Below are 24,048 nucleotides of genomic sequence, written 5' to 3' on the forward strand. Positions count from 1 at the left end.
CTTTGTCTCCTCCCCAGAGTTTCACAACCAATACGACTCTACAATATCCCACACTTACAAAGAGAATGAGTCTGAATTTATCATTCCTTATGCATCGGGCTGGGTTGAGGGCTTCCGGAGCCAGGATATACTGAATGTGAGTCCCTCCCATAGGAAATAATGCTCCGCTTACCAATTTCCCATAATTTAGGATCTTGGAGGAATCCTTGTGGGAGATGGGGAAGGCTAAGGAGAGGGAATAGATGTCAGCCTACTCTGAGAACAGAGGGAGCCTGGGAGACAAAGGAGTTCTGCTACTTCCCTTTGGTTACTAGGGAGCAGTAATACAGCCCACATACCTGTCTTAGAAGGTGATTCAACTACTGCTTCAGAAAGAAAATCTGAATTATTTGCATGGTATTTTCTGTGTAATTTGCATGTGATTCTCTTAAGGGTAAAATACTTAGAGATTCTAGTCCATTCCTTGTTCTTTTCCTCCTGTGATATGATGTTAGAAAATAAAAAAGCTCTCTTTTATACATCTCTTCCCTATTTCTCCAAGTCCTCTATCCCCATTTCCCTAAAGGAGGGCACTAACATGGTGACTGGTTTGGGTGTTATATTAGCTTAGAGGATAAGCCACAGGCCAAATAAGGAAGAACTTATTGGATGAATCCATGCAACATCCTATTGGCTCTCAGCTGAGAAAGAAGATCCTGGGAAATGAATCACCTGAAAACAGTTTATTTTGGAAGAGAGACATTGGGGCTTGGGGATCAGAGTACAATCTGAAGCTTGGACCAATACCTTGGGACTGTGGCTGAGTCAGAATCTATGGGAGTCGAAGGAAGGCATTAGGGATGTCATAGGGAGAAGAAGGGGCTAAAGGAAGTAGAGAAGGAAGTGAAAGACAGACTAAGAGATCCAACTTATTCCAGTTTGGCCCAGAGTCCAATCTGCTCCTCTCTTCCCAGTGTTCCTCCAGGTCCTGATCTGTTGGGTTGACTTTAGGTCAGGTCGTTCCTGAGGGAGAAGGCCCAGGACAACTTAGGCTATGCCTCCCACAACTCCATTAATATTTTAATCTAGGTGAAATCAGGTTTTGATGAACAGCAAAGGCGTCCTGGAAGAATAAGAAGGCAGCCTGGAGCCCAGGGGGCTCATAGGGAGTGGTGAAGGGGTTAGGTTGTCATGCAACCCAACTCACTGGGTAAGGGGAGTGTTGGCCATACCCAGAGAGGATTAGGGTGGAGCAAGGCTCCAATCTTCAATCTGATGCTTACTGTGGGATTTGGGGCAAATCATTTAATCTTCTGTGCCTCAGTTACCTCATCTATAAAATGAAAGGTTTGGACTAGATGACTCAATGATTCCTTTGAATTTAAATTTGGGGCAGAGTTAAGATGGCAGCTTAGGAGCAGCAAAAGCCAAAACCACTGGGACTATCTATCCATACCAATTTTTAAAAAGCTCTTCAAAAAGACTGTATTCTAAATCTATCTTCAAACTACCTGTTTTTCTTCTTTTTCCTCCCTAATTCCTCCAAATCTAATAATGGACTGCATCCCAAGTTAGGGACCAGTATCCTGATTTGTTGTGGCCAGGGTCAGCACCAGGTCAGGCTGTTAGGGTAATATGCCTGGTCTGCAAGCTTTCTCCTCCAGCTTCTTAAACCCACAGATTGGTGGATTGAAGGTGACTCAGTTATTCCTTGAGGTCACAGCACTGTCTCTGATACCCTTTGGACTGACTGGGTTTGATGGAATCCTTGGCCTGGGGTACCCTAAGGGGGCAAGGAGCAGAATCACTCCAGTCTTCGACAACATAATGGCCAAAAGGGTGTTTGAGGAAGATGTCTTCTCTATCTACTACAGCAGGTAAGGCTATTCTTCTGGAGTGGGATTCCACACCCTGGGGAGGAGGAAAGGAAGGGAATTGTGCCCATGACTGTGCCCTCTGCTGGAGCAAGAAGTCCAGGGTGCCTGAAAGAGACAGTTGAACCCTTAAGCCATGTTAGTGGGAGGGAGTCCCATAGCCCAGATGAGATATCATGGGGAAATTTATTTTCATTTAGCTTTGGAAATTATTATTTTATATATTCACAGAGGTATGTAATCTAATATTTGCCTAAACTTTGTACTTTATAAAACACTTTATGCCTCTCTATTGCATTTGCTGATTATTGTATCATAGGCAGGGCATGATTATTATCTTTATTTTATAATGTTATAAAATAATTTTATAATTATAATTTTATAATAAAATGAAGTTCATCTCGATGAAGCCTACTAGGATTGTAAAATCTAGAACTGGAAAGAACTTAGATGATCTAGTTCAGGGATTCTTATCTTGGGAGTCCACAAATCCTCAAGGATTCTCTGGGTAGATTTCAGGAGATCCATGAACTTGGATGAGAAAAAATGTTAATTTAGCATTTCCTTCAATTATTCAAAAATATTATTCTGAGAAGGGGTCCTTGAGCTATATCAGACTGACAAAATGGGTCCAGGGCCCCCAAAAAGTTAAGCATACCTTGATCTAGTCCAATAGCTTCATTTTACAGATGAGGTGATTAAGGCCCAAAGTGGGAGAATACCTTGTTATTGTTGTTGTGTGTGAAGTGATTTGGGAACTATGAAGTGCTATGGAAACAACTTTGAGATGACAAATGATGCTGACCAGATAATGCTTTGTGGTATCTTCACAACAACCTTGTGATGAAGGTTATGCTCACCCCATTTTACAGATGAAAATGTTGAGGTTCAGAGAGGGTTACTGTGACCTGTCCCTGCTCATCCAGCTATCATATAGCTATGAGATGATAGACTAATAGAATCATAAATTTAGAAGTGGAAGGAAATTGCGTGGTCATTGAGTCCAACCCCTTCATTTTACAGATGAAGAAACTGAGGCAAAAGTTAGGAAAGATAGTTTAAAACTGAACATTTATGATGACAGATACAAAAAAGTGAAAGTATTTATTAATTAACTTACATGAGATCACACAGGTTAAGTAAAGTACAGAGCCAAGACTCAAATTGAGAATCTCTGGCTCCACATTAAGTATTCTTCCACGGTTCCATGTTGCTATTTAGTATCTTGGGTAGTAACCAAAACCAGTTCTCCTCTAAGTGGAGGGTTCTTCCTACTCTGCCTCATAGATTTTACCAAGGTCACACAATTGAGTAGAAGATCTGGGATTTGAACTCAGGTCTTCTGTTTGAAAATCCAGTCTTTTTGGCCTGAGACATTTTCTAGCTGGGTGAACCTGGACAAGTCACTTAACCAACATTGCCTAGCCCTTAACACTCTTCTGTCTTGGAACCAATACAAAGTATTGTTGCTAAGATGGAAGGTAAGGGTTAAAAAAAGAAAAGAAGAAAATCCAGTCTTCTTTCCAATATACCTTATTGCTTTTCTTTACCCAAAGTGGGGACTAAAATCCAGGGCTTCCAGCCCCAAGACCAGTGCTTCCCTGCATATATAGACGTATGAATGGAAAAGACATTCTAGGCAGGGGAAATGTTGTGATGCTTTGTCATCTCTCTCTATGGACATGTGAGAGGTAACATAGCAGAATGGATAAGAGTGCTGGCTTCTAGGTCAGCAAGACTAAGATTTTAAGTCTCCTTTTTGCCACCTATTCCTTGAATAAACAAGTCATTTTCAACTCCAAGAGAGTGGTGAAGCCCAAGATTGTAGGCAACAATTCCATTGCCAATCTGCACTGATACAGGGATCTCTCTCCCTCCACCCAGAGCTCCCTAGATCAATAAAATCATGGCTCTTTAGCACTCTCTTAATCCCCCCCCCAAAAAAAAGAACTCAACAATATAGGGAGAGATGAACACAATGTTCTACTAGAAGGGTTATCTTCCGTGACCAAGTGCGTGTCTTGGGTTGACAGGCAGCCATTAGCCATTGAACTTGCTTGGTATTTACTCGAGGTCCCAAGATCTAGAAGAAGGCCCCCAGTCCTGCAGGGAGACATCTGCTGGTTCATGAGAGGGTGGGAACAAAAGTGAGAATGTTGGGATCTGGGATCAATTTGGGATTCATTCTGTGCAGTTGGAAAGAGCCTCCACATTGATGAGACCACAGAGCCTCCTAAGTGTCAAAATGATCCTAGAATATCTGATGCTTCATAGAACCCTGCCAAAGAGAGGCCCAAATTATCATCTGGATGAAGTAGGGCATTACTCGAGTGGCCAAGGCTGGCCTTGAACCTGTGACTTTTGTGAGCAAGCCCTGTGGATGTATATGCTCGTTTCCTACTAGTTGGCACTGGGTAATATCTGATTAGGAAAACAAACCTCAACAGCAAAGTGACTTTTGGTTGACTGTGAGGGCAGCAGCTTCAACCTCCACCTCTTCCTCCTCCTGTGTGGCTCAGGCTGAGACTGAAGTCAGGATTTAATCTCTAAGCCCACACCATCTGGAAGGTAGGAGCAGCTAGTTTAAGACTGAACATTTGTGATGGCAAATATAAAAAATTAACTATGTGTTTATTAAGAGTTGAACTGAGGGCAGCTAGGTGGCTCAGTGGATAGGACTGAGAGCCAGGACTAAATATGGGAGGTCCTGGGTTCAAATGTGGCCTCAGACACTTCCCAGCTGTGTGACCCTAGGCAAGTCACTTAATCCCCATTGCCTAATCCTTACCACTCTTCTGCCTTGGAACCAATACACAATATTGATTCTAAAATGGAAGGTAAGGGTTTATTTAAAAAAAATTGAATTGGATGCCTTTATACAAAGCAGGAGCATTGAGAGAAGCCACATGATGTAGGAGAATTCTAGCCTCAAAGTTAGGAAACGCTGGTTGTAGTTGACTCTCCCATTAACTAAACTTTCTGTCTGTAAGCAAACCCTTCCCCCTTCTTGGCTTCACTTTCCTCCTCTGTAAGATGAGGGTGATAAGGATGAGGTGCTTCCTCCTAATGGATAGATGGCTGGATGGCTGGGTGGACCCTAATGGAGGATGAAGATAAGGATAAGGGGATCTTTGAGGTCCCACATATGCTTCCAGCATTCTGTGAATCACACAAAGGCATACATATATGCCAGAGTACAACCTGACCTCCCCCCCCGCCCGCCATACACACATACAGAAGCTCAGGCCCATATTCAGATACACAAAGACCAAAATTCTCTCTGAAACCAATAGAACACTTTCCCCAGCATTTCCACCAAGTTCTGAAGAAGCATGTTGTAGGGCACAGAACACTGGCTTGTAATGGAAACATCTGCCTACAACACTTATTCATTCTGAGACCTTGGGTAAGTCATTAAATTTCTCTGAGACCTCGAGTCTTCATCTGTAAAATGGGGATGATAATGATAATCCTTGCAGTACAGAATCATTGTGAGAAAAGCTTAATCAGCTCTACAAACCTTCATTCTATTCACTGAGAATCTAAAGAAGTAACCTTCTTTGAAAAGCATGATAAGAAGACATCCTAGCCAGCATCAAAGGCTTCACAGTCCTAGATAGAGAGACATGGAGACCCATGGAAGAGCATAGATTTTTCACCTAGGAGGAATGTTAGAGATTATCTCCATGGATCCTTAACCTGGGGTTCCTGGACCCAGAAGGGGTTTGTGAATAGCTTTTAAAGGGGCCATGAATCTAGAATGAGAAGAAAATCTTTATATTAATATACATGGTTTGCTTTGATATCTTATATTTGTTTTACGGTTAAGAATATTATTTTGAGGCACAGCTAAATAGCACAATGGATAGAATGCCAGGCCTGGAGTTTGGAAGCCCTGGGTTCAAATCTAGCCTCAGTTACTTCTTAGCCCTGTGACCCTGAGCAAATCATTTAACCTCAATTGCCTAGCTCTTGCCACTCTTCTGTCTTAGAAGCCATACTAAGACAGAAGGCAAGGAATGTGTGTGTGTGTGTGTGTGTGTGTGTGTGTGTGTGTGTGTGTGTGTTCTGAGAAGGGATCTGTTGGCTTTGCCAGACTGCTGAAGGCATCTTTAACCCCCCCAAAAAGTTTAAGAATCACTAATCTAAACTGAACCTCTATTTATAGATAAGGAGACTAACTTAAGTCACAGATACTAAATGATTTACCCAAATCCATATAGATAGAAAGTAGAACTAGGGTTAGAACCAAGTCTCCTGACTCCAAGACTAGCACTCTTTTCCAAAGCCAACCACCCAACAAGATCAGGAAGCATATGGTAGTTTAGAATGACAATGACCATCAGGAGAAAGCAGTGGAATAAGGTAGAAAGAGCCTAAAGTTTAAAGTCACAAAATCCAGGTTCTGATCCTGGTTCTGCTGCTTACTGAAGTGGCCTTGAGATAAGTTTTTTTCTTTATACCCTTCCCTTGTATTGGTTCCAAGGCAGAAGAGTGGTAAGCTAAGCAATGGGGGTTGAGTGACTTGCCCAGGGTCATGCAGCTAGAAAGTATCTGAGGCCAAATTTGAATCCAGAATCTCTTGTCTCTAAGCCTGGCTCTCAATACACTGAGCCACCTAGCTGCCCCCTTGAGATAAGTTTTTAATCTCTCTGAACCTCTGTTTGAGGGGGTTGGATTATGAGATGCCTGAGGTCCCTTCCAGTTCTAGATTCTATGAGTTTGCCTGTTAGAAGGAACCATCACTCAGAACTGGAGCCCTTGTGGAAGGCCTCCAGACACAAGAGAGATTAGACTTTGGCCTTGAAGGAATGGTAGGTCTTAGATACAAGGAAGCAAGGGGCAAGGAAACTTTGTTAGCAGAGATCTGAGGCAGAAAGGGACATGCTGTGTTTGGGGGAAACAATCAGGTTGTGTAGAGGATGTGTTTTGAAGAAGAGTGGGAGATAAGATTGAAGAGGAAAAGGCTAGCTAAATAAGAGGTAAGCTGGGGTGAAACTGGATTACTTTAAATGCCCTGATGAGGCATTTGGACTTGATCTCGTGAATAAGGAGCAGCTATTGAGGGTTTTGAACTGGGGATAATAGAAGAAGAAATTATGTCTAGAAAGCTGTCTTATTAGAAGACTAAACTGGCAGCTGCTCTGCTTTGGATGGAGGCAGGGAATGCAATTAAGAAGCTATTAAATAGTCCAAAGGTGTGATGATGAGGGCCTGGACTGAGTGGCAGCACTGGGTAGTGGTAGTGGAAAGGGAGGATGATGGAGTCTGGAAACACAAAAAAGAAAGAAATTCAAAGACTTACAGATTGGCTCTGGGAGTTGGGGCAGAGAGAAGGATCAAGGATGATTCCTAGGTTTTTAGCATGAGTGAATGAGAGAATAGTGGTATCCTGATCAGTGAAGCAGTAAAATCCAGAAGTGATGGACTAATGTGGATGGGAAGGTAATTAGTTTAGCTCTGGACATATTGGAGAGAGAGTGGATAAAGAGTTGGCTAGGAGACCTGGGTTTAAGTTCTGCCTCTGATATAGCCTGGCTATGTGGCCCTGGGAAAATCATTTAACTACTCAGTACTCTAAACCCAAAGCATCAAACACAGTCTCCCAGGCTATCATGACACTCTAAAGAATAGCCTAACCATATTAAAATGAAATAAGGACAGCTATGTGGCACAGTAGACAGAGTACCAGCCTTGGAGTCAGGAGGACCTGGGTTCAAGTCTAACCTCAAACATTTCCTAGCTGTATGACCTAGCAAGTCACTTAACCCCAATTCCTAATTCTGGCTTAAAATTGATATAAAAACAGAAGATAAGAGTTTAAAAAAAAGATACTGGGGACCTGAATTGTTTGTGAGTAGGGGAGAGTCAATGGAGAAGAAGATGTCAGGGGGTCCTAAGATGTCCTTACAAACATTCAGGGGTCCCAAAGGGGTAAGGAGAATGAGACTTGGTGAGAAGGATGACACGCGTCAGGAGGGCCACCAAAGCTAGTAGCAATCAGAGGAGGGTTTATTGATCACAGCTAGTATTTATAGAGAAAGTGACATAGGCTAAGGGATTAGGTTAGCTTTTTACATGGACAATGCTTAATAATGATTTGCAATATTAGTACAATAACTTAGTTGACCTCATCAAAGCTTAGACAGAGTTTGGTATAGGATAATAAATCAAAGGTAAATATGTAACCATCTAGCCCAGATTCTCATTTTAATCTGAGTCCTAACTCAAGTTTTTGGGATGCAAAGGGGCAGTGTTTGACAGCTCTTGATACCTCTTAGGTGCCCTATGAGGACCCCTCCAACTATAAGATTCTATGATTCCAGGAAGATGAAGAGAAATTTTCAAGTAAGGTGAAGGTATTGTTGGAAGGGAATCTCTCTCTCCATTATGTCACTTTGTTTGACATTTCAATCAGTGACCTGAAGGTCAAAGATCACTGAGATGGGTAGGTATAGACAAACACTCAGAGAAAGGAAGTTGAAACCAACGAGACAGGAAATTGATCCCACAGGGACTGCCACTCTGAGTGGTTCCAGGCAAATTAAGAAACTATGATTGGTTCCTGAGGTGTGACATAGAAGAGCTAGTGGGTGGAGAAAACTACTTATAAGATGAGACAAGGAGACTGTTCGTTCTCTTCCAGCTGGAGCTTGGAACCTTCAGGAACCCCTTTCAGTGGTGGGCTTCAAAGCATCATGGCAGCAAATAGAGTAGTAAGCTAAGCAACTCTCTACCTCTTTGCTATATTTCCCTCTCTTTATTATTACTACTTTGAGGTAATAAAGTTTTTAAAGCTACCAGCAGGACATATATTGAGAATAATGAATAATGAATGAAAATTCCATCAGCTTCCATGTGAGTTCTGCAGATTGAGAGGAAGGACAAGGAAGGATGCCCTGAGAACTCCCCACAAGTGTCCATGGAGCACAGTTGAATGGGACATGGATGAGTTGGGGGTTGTGATCTCCACCTTGGGGAGGGAATATCCCCTTCTACCATAATAGATCACTTATCAAACAAACAAAGAAAGGCTGAATACTGAGAGTTTGAGATGCAGAGAAGAGCCTACAGTGGCTTATATGTCCAGCAGCAGGCATATAACAAACATGTGCACACACCTGAAATCTTGCTCATTTCATTCTAAATGTCTATTGCTCCAAACTTGGAAGCACCAGCTAATGAGATATGTACTGAAGTCTGTGAGGTACCACTTTGTTTCCATTTGTTTAGTTTTTAACCCTTACCTTCCATATTTGAATCAATACTGTGTATTGGTTCTAAGGCAGAAGAGCAGTAAGGGCTAAGCAATGGGGGTGAAGTGACTTGCCCAGGGTCACACAGCTAGGAAGTTTCTTGAGTGAGATTTGAATCCAGGACCTTCCACCTCTAAGTCTGGTTAAAATACTGTTAGGGGTATCCTGGGGATCAAATGAAATGCTAAGGGTGAAAGGGATGGGAGATGAGAGTGGCCGAATAATTCCATCAGTTCTCCCCTGTCTCTTTACAGGAAACCCAAGTGAGGATGCAAGCCCATCCCAACATGGCTCCAGCTTCCCTGTGCATGAGCATCCTTAGTAGCATGACCCAAAGTCACACACTCTACCAGCCCAGAGAAGCCCCAAAGAGGCCCAGGCTCATTGGAGGCTACCTGCTGATATTCTCTGCACCAAACCACCCTCCCCAACCCTTTGGTCACAATCCTTGTGCATTCCTACCCTTACCTTCCTCTCATCTTTCCCAGAAGCTCTTCCCAGGTGCCAAACCCCACTCTTTGGGGCCTGGGCCTGTCTGAAAGTGCCTAAAGCAAGAGAATGTGTGCCAATTTACATCTGATTTTCATAGTGCTCATTTGCACATCCCCATCGGTCCTCCTTTCTACTAATTGCTGCAGTGACTGCTGGGTCAGGTTGGGCTGACCCATCCTGGAAAAATTAGAGCTGTCCAAAAATGGCAAGGATTGAGTTGGGAGCAAATGAATTCTCCCATCATGGGGTCTTTCAAGGAAGGGCTCAATGACCATTTGTTGGGGGCCCTGGAGAGGAACTCCTTATTCAGGGATGTAGCAGGATATAAATTTAAGGCATGAAGGGCCCATGAGGTCCCAGCTATGAGACCCAGGAAAGGAGGAGAATGCACATCCCCTGGCTTTGCTCTCCCACACTGTCTAATGCCTCCTATCTCCCATGGCCCAGTCCCTATTCTCCAAACCCCTTTCCCAATTTCCCCCTGACCCTGTTTCCCCTTGACCTTGAGTCCTCAGACCTCAGGGTGAAAAGATTGTCATCTGCCCTCCAGGAGTTCAGGGCAGAAAGCTGGAGAGCTGATACTCGGAGGCAGTGACCCCAACTATTACAAAGGGACCTTCCACTACATCAAGACCAGCCACCCAGACTTCTGGCAGATCCACATGCAAGGGTCAGGAATTGCCATTGGTTCTAATTCCATTCCACCTTCTAATTCACCTTGAAATCCAGACACATCAACATTGGCCAACCCCAAGAGTTTTTGTCACCCACTTCTCTACGTTCAGATACCTCGGGGATGACTTCTATCTATCCACTAATATCCTTCACTAGGGAGCACTGCCATGGACTATTTTTTTAACCCTTACTTTCTCTCATAGAAACAACTCTAAGACAAAAAGGCAAGGGCTTCTAGCAGGATTAAATGGATGTCCCAGGGTCCCACAACTAGGAAGTGTCTGAGGCCAAATTTGAACCCAGGTCCTCCTGACTCTTGGCCTGGTGTTCTATCCACTGGGCCACTCAGCTGCCCCTACCATAGACTATGGGGGGAGGGGTGGCGAATTATCTGTTTTCTTGTCTTCTCTTTCTTTTTCAATTATATGGAGAAAAAACTTTTGACAATTGTTATCTGACTTTCTAGGATTTAGATTTTCTCTTTCTTCCCTTCCCCTCCAAGGTGGTAAATAGTGTGATAAAGATTATCCCAGTGATTTCATGCAAAATAGATTTTCATATTCCCCATGTCTGAACTGAAGATATATCAAACGTACAATTAAAAACAAAATGAAACTCATGATAGAAATAAAGTAGAAGATGGCAGCCAGAGTTTTGATTTATAATCAGAGTTCAACAGTTCCTTCTGGGCCTATGGATGCCATTTTGGGGCATGAGTCCTTTGTGGTTATCCTTACCATAGTCTTTTAATACAAATGGGTGTTCATGAGAGAGAAGGAAGAGGATATTCCTAAGGTGTTTGAAGGGAGATGAAAATGGGGAGGTACAAACCCTATCAATGCAAGGACTTGGCAGCTTGATAAAAATAAGAGACTTCTGGAATTGGAATGGGAGATCTAGGTTTAAATCCTGGATCTGATCATCACCAGCTATATGGCACTGGGTAAGTCATGCTCTCTGAGTGCCAGTTAGCTCATCTGTAAAATGGGATTAATGGTACTATCCTATATACCTCCCTCATGAATTGATTATGAAGAAATACTTTACAGACATTAATCACCAGACCTGGTTCCTTCTGCCCACCTCCGTGAAAGCTCCCCAATGACCTCTAGGAAATCTCCCCAGTTTCAGCTCAACTATTTTTCTCTCTTTTTTTTAACCTTTACTTTCTCTCTTACAATCATTACTGTGTATTGGTTCCAAGACAGAAGAGCAGTAAGGTCTAGGCAAACAGAGTTAAGTGTCACACAGCCAGGAAGTGTCTGAGGGCAGATTTTAACCCAGCACCTCCCGTCTCTTGGCCTGGTTCTCAAACCACTGAACTACTTAACTGCCTCCCCAGCTAACCTATTTTCCACCTATAAAACACATTCTCTGAAATACTCTTTCAATGTATTTGGAACATCACATCTGCCCTCTCCTCTATCGAAATATCAACTTTCTGAAGTTACCGATTGTATCTGTTCTATGCTCTGTCCCCAAGATCCTAATCTGAGGCTCTAAATCTCTGGGGATGGGACAAGAGGCTGACCCTGCTGGCCTATGAACCCTCTTTCTGTCTCTGACCTTCCTGTATAGGGTGGCTGTCAAGTCTCATGTGGTGTCCTGCGAAGAAGGTTGCACTGCAGTGGTGGACACAGGAACAACCTTCATCACAGGCCCAATCGACTCCATATGGACACTGATGATGATAATTGGAGCTATGGAACAGGAGCAAGAGGTGAGCAAGCCAGACTCTGGGAAGAAGAAGAGAGTGGGGGGTTACCAAAAAGGGCTGAGTAAAAACCAGGATCCTGAAGTTCCCTTCCCAGAGAATGAAGGCCACTTCATTTTCACTGGAGAAAGAAATGTCAGACCACTCCAGTACTTGCCAAGAAAACCCCACACTAGGTCATGAAGAGTTGGATGCAATTGAAAAACAACCAAAAGAATTAGAAAATTCTCCCTGAGATACAGTTAAATCTGCCTCTATAATATCCAGCTATTAGAATAGGGGGAATTTACAATTTTAAAATTTGCATATAATGTATATGCATATATTTTCATTTGAAGGATTATCAACTAGGAGAGAAATAAAAATTAGTTCTGCTTGTCCCCAGAGGGCCATTTCTAAGAGCAATGAGTGCAAGTAGTCAAACCAGATTTCAGCTCAATGTACCAAAAAAATCTCCTAAAAATGAGGGCTGCCCCAAAGTGCCATTCCATTTTGTGCTGCCTCAGCTGAAAATGAATCCCCCATTACCTAAGGAAGCAAGTGATCATTTGGTGATCACCTGGTGGCTCTGCTGGAGATCAAAACTGGCAAATGTTAAAAAGAAATGTTTAACAAACTTGATAAAAATGCAATTCAACATAGCTAAGGTTAATTTGAGACTTTTCTGTTTGACATCATTGCTACAAAGGCGGTTGTTTAGTCATCATCAGTTCTGTCCAAATCTTCATGACCCCATGTAGAGTTTTCTTAGCAAAGTTACTGGAGTGGTTTTGCCAATTCCTTCTCCAGCTCATTTTACAGATGAGGAAACTTCAATAAGGTGAAGTCACTTGTCTGGCATCACAGAGCTACTAAGTATCTGAGGCCACACTCAGGAAGTCTTCCTGACTCCAAGCCCAATCGTCTATCCACTCAATGCTCCTATAGAGGCAGAGGAGCTCCCTGTTCAGATTATACGTGATACTCAATGATCTCTGAGGTTACTTTCTATTCTGACTGTGTAAGCTCCTAAACTTGGACTAACACTGAGAAAGGGGACCCAGGTGACACTTCAGCCCTTCCTTACTGATCTGTACACATGTGAGGTCTAGAATGTCTGGAACTCACACAGGCTTTGGATTCCTTTCTGTCCACAGTATTTTGTAAAATGTGATCAGAAAATCAGACTCCAGGATATTGCTTTCAAATTTAATGGCAAGGACTTCACACTCCAAGGTTCTGACTATGTCTTAGAGGTAAGCTTCTGGATCATTCTGTTTCTGTCTGTCTGCCTCTTTCTCAGTCTGTCTCTTTTTCTATCTCTGTCTTTGTCTCTGTCTCTGTCTCTCAGTCTCTCTCTCTCTCTCATTCACTGTCTATCTGTCTGTCTGTCTGTCTGTTTCCCTGAAGGAGGAAGCCATGGGAATTAGGAATCAGCTACACGACTAAGAACGGGGTGTGTGTGTGTGTGTGTGTGTGTGTGTGTGTGTGTGTGTGTGTGTGTGTGTGTGTGTGTGTGAATAGAGAGAGTTCAAGGTACTCCTATGCTTCCTCCATAAAAGTGGGTTCATTTACTAACTAGCCCCAAAGTGACTATCAAGTATTTGTATCCCAACAACCCTAGAAAGTTGGTAGTATATAACTTTTATCCCCATTTTGCAGATAAGAAAACTCAGGATCAGGAACCTAATAGGATCACGAGGTCACAAATTTAAATTCAAGAAGAAATCTCAAGATATCTAGGCAAAACTCTCATTTTACCAATAAGGCAACCAGAGCTCAGAGAATTTAAGTGAATTGCCTGTGGTTACAAAACTAGTAAATATCAGAGGTGGGATTTGAACTTAGGTCTTCCTGCCTCTAAATTAAGTACTTTATTTGCTACACAGAAGAATGGGATAGTAGAAATAAGAACTCACATTTCTCCCAACAAACCCTGTAATGGTGTTTGTATATAAATATTATCCCCATTTGACAGATGAGGAAATAGTCTCAGAGACATGAAGGGACTTGCTAAAGGTCATACAGCTAAATGGAGAAAGCTCTGTCCTGGTCCCTCTTTATCTTGCTATACTTTCTCTCACTTTCTTTCTCCAGTGGATTAGGCAAACTGAAGTTAAGTGACTTGCCCAGGGTCACTAAGCTAATGAGTATCTGAGACTAAATTTTAACTCAGGTCTTCCTGATTTCAGAGCCAGCACTTTATCCTCTGAGCCACCTCACTTTCTATACTTTCTCTGATCTCAGTTCCTATGGGCTCAATTATAATCGTTATTCTTGTATTTACAGTACATTAAGGTTTATAAAGTGGTTTTGATTATCCTAGTTATTGTGGAGTGTCCTCTTATTTGTCTGCATTTAAGACCTGTTTGATCTTTACAATTTCTTACTTTTTTTAACAGTTATTTTCTGTCCTAATAACTCTAAGACCAAAGGGTAAGGGCTAGGTAAATAAGTTTAAGTGACTTGCCCAGGATCACACAGCTTGGAAGTAGCTAAGGTCAGATTTGAACACAGGTGCTCCTGACTCCAGGTCTGGCTCTTTTATGGTATTAAAAGATAAAGTATGTTGATATTATATAATACATGTATTCAATGTATTTCTTAGTTTCTAATTTTTTTCTATGACAACAGTTGGCTTTTCCATGTTGTCTACGGCTTCTGCAAAACTCCTTCAAATTCCCATTTAATTTCTTTGACATGTGATTTGTCAAAACCACAGTGGAAAGGACATCTGTATATGGGGATTTCTTTCTTATTGATGACTTTATTGGGGTATAAGCCCAAAAATAAAGTCTCTGGTTTAAAGTATATGTATGTTTTAGTCACTTTCTTTAAATAATTCCAAATTGCTTTCCAAAATGGTTGTACCATTTCACAGCTCTACCAACAATGTAGCAGTTCTGTACAACCCCTTTGATATTGACCATTATCATTTTTATGTCATTTTTTGCCAAATTGCAGGACATGAGATGAAACCTTAGGGTTTTTTTATGTGTATTTCTCTATTTATTAGTAATTTGGAGCAGTTTTTCATATATTTGTAAATACATTGCATTTCTTTAGAGAACCGTTTGTTCATATCCTCTGACCATTTATCTGTTGAATAATAGCTATTAGTTTTGTATGTCTGTAGTAAATGTTTATATAATTCTTACCAGACTAATTTTTCCCATTATAGTAATTCCCTTCATCATATATGTATATGTATACATGTATACATATGTATATAGATATATCAAATCCTTATTTTCAATCTTAAAATCAATACTAAGTATGATTCTAAGGGAGAAAAGTGGTAGGGGCTAAGCAATTATGGTAAAATGACTTGTCCAGGGTCACACAGCTAGGAAGTCTCTGAGGCTAGATTTGATTATCCTATATACATTAATGTCTGTTCAGAAGCATTTTCAGTACCAAAAAATCAATGTTATCTAGTTTATCTTTTGTAACTGTCTTTATCTTTTTTAATAAAGACCAAATCTCCTACCCATAGCCATGAGAAGTATGTGATGATCCTCTTCTCATTTTTATGCCATTTCTATTTTGTGCATCTTTAATATTAAGTTCACATTTCCATTTAGAATCTATTACAGAATGTGCTGTAAGGTGTTGTTCTAAACCTAACTTCTGCCAGTTTGCTTTCCAAGTTTTATCAAAAAGAGAGTTTTCCCCAAGTCAGTTTTTGATTTCTTTATTCAAGTAGATTATGTTATTATGTTATTAAGTTCTGTAAAGGATGACCTTGGTAATTTGATTTTCATAGCATTAAAAGTACAGCTTAACTTTGGTAGCCCTATAATTTTTATCATATTGGTGCGGTCTAGCCATGAGCACTGGATATTCCTCCAGATATTTAAGTTCTTTATTTCTTTAAGAAGCATTTGCAATTGAATTTATGCAAATCTTTTGTGCACTTTTGGAGGTTGACTCCCAGATATTTCATGCATTTTGTACTTATTTGGAATTTCTCTATTATTGTTACTAAATACTGTTGATTTTTAAGGACTTATTTTGAGGCCTATAACTGTGCAGAATCTAATAATTTTCTTCATTAGTATCTTTGCTTATTTCTTAGGATTTTCTTTCTTCTTTTTTTAACTTTCCTGATGCCTTAGAATTAATACCAAGGGGGACAGCTAGGTGGCTCAGTGGATTGAGAGCCAGGCCTAGAGTTGGGAGGTTCTAGGTTCAAATCTGGTCTCACCTTGGATAGAAGCCTTTCCAATAAGATCAGGTGTGAAACAAGGATGCCCATTATCACCTCTTTTATTTAACATTGTACTAGAAACACTAGCAGTAGCAATTAGAGAAGAAAAAGAAATTGAAGGTATTAAAATAGGCAAGGAGGAGACTAAGCTATCACTCTATGCAGATGATATGATGGTCTACTTAAAAAATCCTAGAGAATCAATTAAAAGCTAGTAGAAATAATAAACAACTTTAGCAAAGTTGCAGGATATAAAATAAATGCACATAAATTATCAGCATTTCTACATATTTCCAACACATCACAGCAGCAAGAGGTAGAAAGAAAAACACCATTTAAAATTACCCTAGACAATATAAAATACTTAGGAATCTATCTACCAAAACAAATACAGGAATTATACGAACATAACTACAAAACACTTTCCAAAAAAGTAAAACTAGATCTAAACAATTGGAAAAAACATTGATTGCTCATGGGTAGGATGAGCTAACATAATAAAAATAACCATTCTACCCAAATTAATTTACTTATTTAGTGCCATACCTATCAAACTACCAAAAACCTTTTTTACTACATTAGAAAAAACTATAACAAAGTTTATTTGGAAGAACAAAAGATCAAGAATATCAAGGGAAATAATGAAAAAAAAAACATGAAGGAAGGTGGCTTAGCAGTACCAGATATTAAGCTATACTATAAAGCAGCAGTCATCAAAACAATATGGTATTGGCTAAGAGATAGAAGGGAGGATCAGTGGAATAGACTTGGGGTAAGTGATGTCAGCAAGGCAGTGGATGATAAACCCAAAGAGCCCAACTTTTGGGACAAAAATCCATTATTTGACAAAAACTTCTGGGAAAATTGGAAAACAATATGGGAGAGATTAGGTTTAGATCAACATCTCACACCCTACACCAATCTAAATTCAGAATGGATGAAAGACTTAAATATAAAGAAGGAAACTGTACGTAAATTAGGTGAACACAGAATAGTATACTTGTCAGATCTCTGGGAAAGGAAAGATTTTAAAACCAAACAAGAGCTAGAGAAAATTACAAAATGTAAAATAAATAATTTTGATTATATTAAATTAAAAAGTTTTTGTACAAAGAAAAACAATGCAACCAAAATCAGAAGGGAAACAATAAACTGGGAAAAAAATCTTTATAACAAAAAATTCTGACAGAGATCTAATTACTCAAATATACAAGGAGCTAAATCAATTGTATAAAAAAATCAAGCCATTCCCCAATTAATAAATGGGCAAGGGACACGAATAGGCAATTTTCAGATAAAGAAATAAAAAGTATCAAATCTGGTCTCAGACACTTCCTAGCTGTGTGACCCTGGGCTAGTCACTTAACACCCATTGCCCAGCCTTTACTGCTCTTCTGCCTTGGAACCAATATACAGTATTGATTCTAAGACAGAAGGTAAGAGTTTTTTTAAAAAAAATTGATATCACATATCACTTCAAAGCCAAAAGACTGATTAGGGCTAGGTAATTGGGGTTAAGTGACTTGCCTAGGATAACGTGGCTAGGAAGTATGTGAGGCTAGATTTGAACCCAGAATCTCCTCTATCCAGCCCTGCCTCTCCCTAGGAATTTTTAAGGAGCCCAATATATCATCAATAGAGATAGTGTTATCTCCTCATTAATTCTTTTCTCTTCTCTTATTGTTATTGATAACATTTCTGGAACTATATCAAATAATAGTGGGGAGAGGGAGCATCCTTGCTTCTCTTTTGTATTTATTGAAAACAATTCTAGTGTATCCACATCACATATGATGATGATCTTTTGGTTTTAAATAGATGCTTTTTGCATTAAAGAAAAGGTCTCCATCTATGCCCATACTTCACAGCATTTTAAGGATAAAAATGTGTTATATTTTGTCAAAGGCTTTTCTCTGCGTCTCTTGAGACAAACATGGGGGGTTTGGATACGTGGATTTTTAATAACCTAGGTTGCTAGATGGCACAGTAGATACATTGATGGCTGATAGTCTTGAAGATCTGAGTTCAGACCCTACCTCTGATCCTTTCTAGCTATTTGGTCTTAGGCAACTCATTTATTTCTGTTTGCCCAAATTTCCTCATCCATAAAATAGGGATAATAATAGCTCCTCCCTTCCAGGGCTGTTGTGAGATGTCAAGTGCTTAGTATAGTACCTGACATATAATAAACAGTATATAAATGTTAGCAATCATCATCATTATTACTAATTATGTGATTATTTTTCTTATATTGGACCATCCTTCCATCCTTGGTATAAATCCCACTTGATCACAATGAAGGATTTCTTATATAAATTGCTGAAAAAGATTTTGTTTAATATTTTTTTAAACCTTTACCTTCCGTCTTGGAGTCAATATTGTGTATTGGCTCCAAGGCAGAAGTGTGGTAAGGGTAGGCAATGCGGGTCAAGTGACTTGCCCAGGGTCACATAGCTAGGAAGTGTCTGAGACCAGATTTGAACCTAGGACCTCCCGTCTCTAGGCCTGGCTCTCAATCCACTGAGCTATCCAGCTGCCCCCTTGTTTAATATTTTTGAGTGAATGTTTATTAATGATATTGCCCCATGGTTTTCTTTTTGTGTTTTATCTTTCCCTGATTTAGGTATTAAGACCCTATTTGTCTCACAAAAGGATTCTGATAGGGTGTTCTCTTTCTCAATTGTTGGAGATAATTTGTTTGGGTATTAAATATTCTTTAAAAGTTTTATAGAGTTTAGGGCAGCTAGGCGATTCAGTGGATAGAGTATCACATCTAGAATTAGGAAGACCTGAGTTCAAATGTGACCTCAAACACTTTGTACTGTGTGCTGGACACTGAGTGCTAGAGAAGTCACTTATCCCCAATTGCCTTATCCTTAAGGTTCTTCTGTCTTGAAACTGGTACTTAGTATCAATTCTAAGATAGAAGGTAAGTTAAAAAAAATAAGATAGAAAATAAGTGCTAAAAAAAAAAAGCTTTTTGGAATTCTCCTGTGAATTCATCAGGACCAGGAGGTTTTTTTCTCTTTTTGTAGTTCATTTATAGATAAATCTATATCCTTGTCTGAGATAGAGTTATATAAAATCTCTGTAAGGTCTTCTGAAGGTGGAGGTATTTTATATTTTTGAAGGTATTCCTCTATTTTTGTTAACATACAACTGTGCACATTGTGTTCCGATTATTCTTTCTATTTCTATTGATTTTGCTGTGATTTTACCTTGCTCATTTTCTATCTTATTGATTTGATTTTCCACTATCTTTTTAATCAAATTAGTTAAGGGTTTATCAATTTTATTAGCCTTCAGCTTTCAGTTTCATTTATCATTGTTGTAGGGTTTTTTGTTTCCAATTTATTTTTCCCCTCCATTTTTTAATATCTCTTCTGCAAAAACCTCTTAATTGGGTTCTTTGTTTCTAGTCTCATCCTTCTCCAATATATTATTCACCACTACTGAAATTATATTCCTAAAGCACAGCTCTGACTCAGCTATGCTTTTGCACAAAAATCTCCAATAGCTCCCTACTTCTAGGATATTAGCATTTATCATGCCTTGTATAAACTTCATAGCCTACCATATTCCCTCTCTGCTAAAATGCAGGCTTCTCAGTTTGACTCCCACCTATCTGTTCCTATCCTGGTGCATAGTTCACTCCTGTACCAACTCTATGGCTCAGCCAAACAGGAAACTCCAAACTCCATCTCATGCCTTTGTAGTCTCGGTCTCCCATGGCTAGACATCCTACCCTTTCCAATTCCACTTTTTAGACTTCTCACCTTCACTTAAAGTTCACCTCAAGTACAACTTCCTAAGGGAAACTTTTCCTTCTCCTCTCTAGTTGTCAGTGTTCTTTTCTCAAATTATCTTGTATCTATTCATCCAGGTGTGTGTTATGTCATCTCCAGCAGAATGTAGGGTCTGGTGGAGGGAAGGGCAAACTGTGGTGGGGGAATGGGAAATCTGGGTAGCTCAGTGGATAGAGAGCCATGCCTAGAGACAGGAGGTACTGGGTTCAAATCTGATGTCAGACACTTCCTAGCTATGTGACCTTGGGCAAGTCACTTACCCCCCATTGCCTACCCCTTAACACTCTTCTGCCTTGGAACCAATAAATAGTATTGATTCTAAGACAGAAGGTAAAGGTTTAAAAAAAAACAGAATGGGAGCTCCTTGAGGGCTGTTCTGATTATTGTTTAGTCTTTGTATTGCCAGCACCTATAGCATAATGCAACGATTGTGTATGCTTCAAGTTTGTTGAAATGAACTGAATTAAGAAACCTGGATTCTAGGGGCTTCTCTGTCACTATTCAGATGAAAATTCATTTTCCCTCTCTGGTCCTCAACTTTCTTACCTATAAAATGAGACAGTTGGCCTGTATTATCTCTTGAAATGCTTCCAACTTTAAGATTCTACTAAAATAGGAGCTGCTGGCAGATAGAGTCAGGCCTGGAGGTATTGGGTTCAAATTTGACCTCAAACACATCCTAGTTGTATCTCCCTGGGCAAATCACTTAACCCCAAGTGTCCAGACCTTCCTCACTCTTCTGTCTTATCTTAGAATTGATACTAAGACAGAAGGTAAGAATTTAAAATTTAAAAAAAAATAGATTCTTTTGAATAGCTCTCTTTCCCAGAGATTAACGCTATCCATAAGGCAGGGCAAGAGAACTATGACCATGGTGTGGTAAAAAGATTTTTGAAGGCAGATACTAGCTCTGCTGCATTCTGTCCTGATCAGACTATCAGAGGCACTACATTTAGTCTTGGGTGCCACATTTGTGGAAGAGCATTGATAAGCTAGAGATTTTGCAGAGGAGGACAAACAGGGTGGTTCAAAAGATCAGGTTAGTATACTGGGGATGTCTGGCCTAGAGAAGAGTTTGGGTGGAGAGCTGGTGGTGGAGTTGTGGTGGTGGAAGTGATCATTACTTGAAGGGCTAACTGGAGGAAGAAGAATTGGTGTGTTTCTGCTTGACTCCAGAGAGAAGAGCTAGGAAAGATGGGTAGAAGGTTAAAGAGGTTAAATAAAGCTTATAACTAGCAGGACTGATATAAAGAACCATCTCCTGATGCTAATAGCTAATGCATGGTGGAATGGGCTGACTCAGGAAGCAATGGGTTCCTCTCTTCTAGACTGCTTTTGGCATAAGGCAGGATGACATTTGTCAAGCATATCACATTAGGAGTTCTCCTTCAGTTTGGTCTAGATGCCTTCTAAGCTTCCTTCTAACTAAGCCTCTGAGATCTTGTCATCCTCTTCTTTCCAGTGCCAAGATTCTGTGATGTTTATCATAACCAGGAGCTAAATTGAGTATTTGCTAAAAGCTGGGATCAGAGAAAGAGGAGGGGAGTGAAAGACCAGGCAGGTTTGTTAAAGGGCATCAGTCCAAATTAGTCTCTCCTTGCAGGATGTAAAACGCAAAGATCAGATGTGCCAGTTGGCCTTCCATGGCAAGGATGTAGCTAAACCAATAGGACCTGTGTGGGTCCTGGGAGCAACCTTCATCCGAAAGTTCTACACGGAATTTGACCGGCATGACAATCGCATTGGTTTTGCCTTGGCAGCCTGACCAATCTCTGCCCACATCCCTGTTGGATCCTTTCTCCCTGTTGTGCTTCCATCCTTGGAACTGGGGCAAGTCCCTCCATCAAGCTCTCTAATCCTGCAGACCACTGTTAATCTTCTGCCTTAACTGAGAATAAAGTTTCATTGCTGAAATCTGGATCTGTCTTTTAGATGAGAATGGGGTGTAACAGGAACTAGGAGAAGAAGCACAATGTCTCTTCAGAACGTAAAGGACAATGATCCTGCTATATGCTCTTAGACAAAACCATGCAGGCTCTTAAGCTCTAACATCCAAATGGACACATGTATTGTGTTATATAATTTTGTTATATAATTGCAATTACAATTGCAATAGCTTCTTCTTCTTCTTTTACACCCTTACTTTCTGTCTTAGAATCAGTACCAGATATTGAACTATACTATAAAGCAGTGGTCATCAAAACAATATGGTACTGGCTAAGAGACAGCAGGGAGGATCAGTGGAATAGGAGGAATAGATGGGGTAAGTGATGTTAGCAAGACAGTCTATGATAAACCCAAAGAGCCCCAATTTTGGGACAAAAATCCATTATTTGACAAAAACTGCTGGGAAAATTGGAAAACAATATGGGAGAGATTAGATTTATATCAACATCTCACACCCTACACCAAGATAAATTCAGAATGGGTGAATCACTTTAATATAAAGAAAGAAACTATAAGTAAATTAGATGAAGATAGAATAGTTTCCTTGTCAGATCTATGGGAAAGAAAAGATTTTAAAACCAAGCATGAGCTGGAAAAAATTACAAAATGTAAAATAAATAATTTCAGTGACAGTAAATTTAAAAAGTTTTGTACAAACAAAAACAATGCAACTAAAATCAGAAGGGAAACAAACTGAGAAAAAAATCTTTATAACAAAAAACTCTGACAAAGGTCTAATTAATCAAATATACAAGGAACTAAATCAATTGTACAAAAAAATCAAGCCATTCTCCAATTGATAAATGGACAAGAGACATGAATAGGCAATTTTCAGATAAAGAAATCAAAACTATCAATAGACACATGAGAAAGTGTTCTAAATCTCTAAGAATTAGAGAAATGCAAATCAAAACAATTCTGAGGTATCACCTCACACCCTGCAGATTGGCTAAAATGACAGCAGGAGAGAGTAATGAATGCTGGAGGGGATGTGGCAAAACTGGGACATTAGTGCTTTGCTGGTGGAGTTGTGAACTGATCCAACCATTCTGGATGGCAATTTGGAACTATACCCAAAGAGCACTAAAAGAATGCCTGCCCTTTGATACAGCCATACCATTGCTGGGTTTGTACCCCAAAGAGATCATAAGGGAAAAGACTTGTACAGAAATATTTATAGCCATGCTCTTTGTGGTAGCAAAAAACTGGAAAACAAGGGTATGCCCTTCAATTGGGGAATGGCTGAACAAATTGTGGTATATGCTGGTGATGGAATACTATTGTGCTCAAAGGAATAATAAACTGGAGGAATTCCATGTGAACTGGAAAGACCTCCAGGAATTGATGCAGAGTGAAAGGAGCAGAACCAGGAGAACATTGTACACAGAGACTGATATACTGTGGTAAAATTGAATATAATGGACTTCTATACTAGCAGCAATGCAATGACCTAGGACAATTCTGAGGGATTTATGGAAAAGAATGCTACCCACATTCAGAGGAAGAACTACAGGAGTGGAAACACAGAGGAAAAACAGCTGCTTGAACACATGGGTTGATGCAGACACGATTAGGATGTAGACTCTTAATGACCACCCTAGAACAATTGTCAATAATATGGAAATAGGTCTTGATTGATGACACAGGAAGAAACCAGTGGAAATGTGCGTCAGCTACTTGGGGGTGGAGGATGTGGGGAGAGAGAGCAAGAACATGAATCAAGTAACCGTGGAAAAAATTCTTCTAAAAAATAAAAAATATTAAAAATTAAAAAAAGAATCATTACTAAGTATCATTTCCAAGAATGGCAAGCTTGGGCCAGGCATTGTAGTTAAGTGACTTGCCCAAGGTCACATAGCTAAAATGTATCTTAGGCCAAATTTGAACCCAAGACTTCCCAACTCCAGGGCTGGCCACCAAGTTTCCCTGCAATAGCAGCAGCTGCTGCTGCTGCTGCTGCTGCTGCTGCTGCTGCTGCTGCTTCTGCTTCTTCTTCCTCTGCTTCTTCTGCTTCTTCTGCTTCTTCTTCTTCTTCTTCTTCTTCTTCTTCTTCTTCTTCTTCTTCTTCTTCTTCTTCTTCTTCTTCTTCTTCTTCTTCTTCTTCTTCTTCTTCCTC

General features: G+C 40.1%; 1 protein-coding gene across 1 annotated transcript in view; it reads left to right on the top strand.

Annotated features, from left to right (window-relative positions):
• LOC123244828 (renin-like) overlaps nt 1-21,899 on the top strand; it is a 33,041-nt gene extending 11,142 nt beyond the window's left edge. The window contains exons 4-9 of the mRNA XM_044673450.1: nt 18-136; nt 1,660-1,856; nt 10,152-10,271; nt 11,855-11,996; nt 13,127-13,225; nt 21,589-21,899. Coding sequence (XP_044529385.1) covers nt 18-136; nt 1,660-1,856; nt 10,152-10,271; nt 11,855-11,996; nt 13,127-13,225; nt 21,589-21,750 — 839 coding nt within the window. The 3' untranslated portion in view covers nt 21,751-21,899. The remainder of the gene's footprint in view (nt 1-17; nt 137-1,659; nt 1,857-10,151; nt 10,272-11,854; nt 11,997-13,126; nt 13,226-21,588) is intronic.
• Nucleotides 21,900-24,048: the final 2,149 nt, after the last annotated feature.

This window comes from Gracilinanus agilis, chromosome 4 (genome assembly GCF_016433145.1).
Source record: "Gracilinanus agilis isolate LMUSP501 chromosome 4, AgileGrace, whole genome shotgun sequence".
Lineage (NCBI taxonomy): Eukaryota > Metazoa > Chordata > Mammalia > Didelphimorphia > Didelphidae > Gracilinanus > Gracilinanus agilis.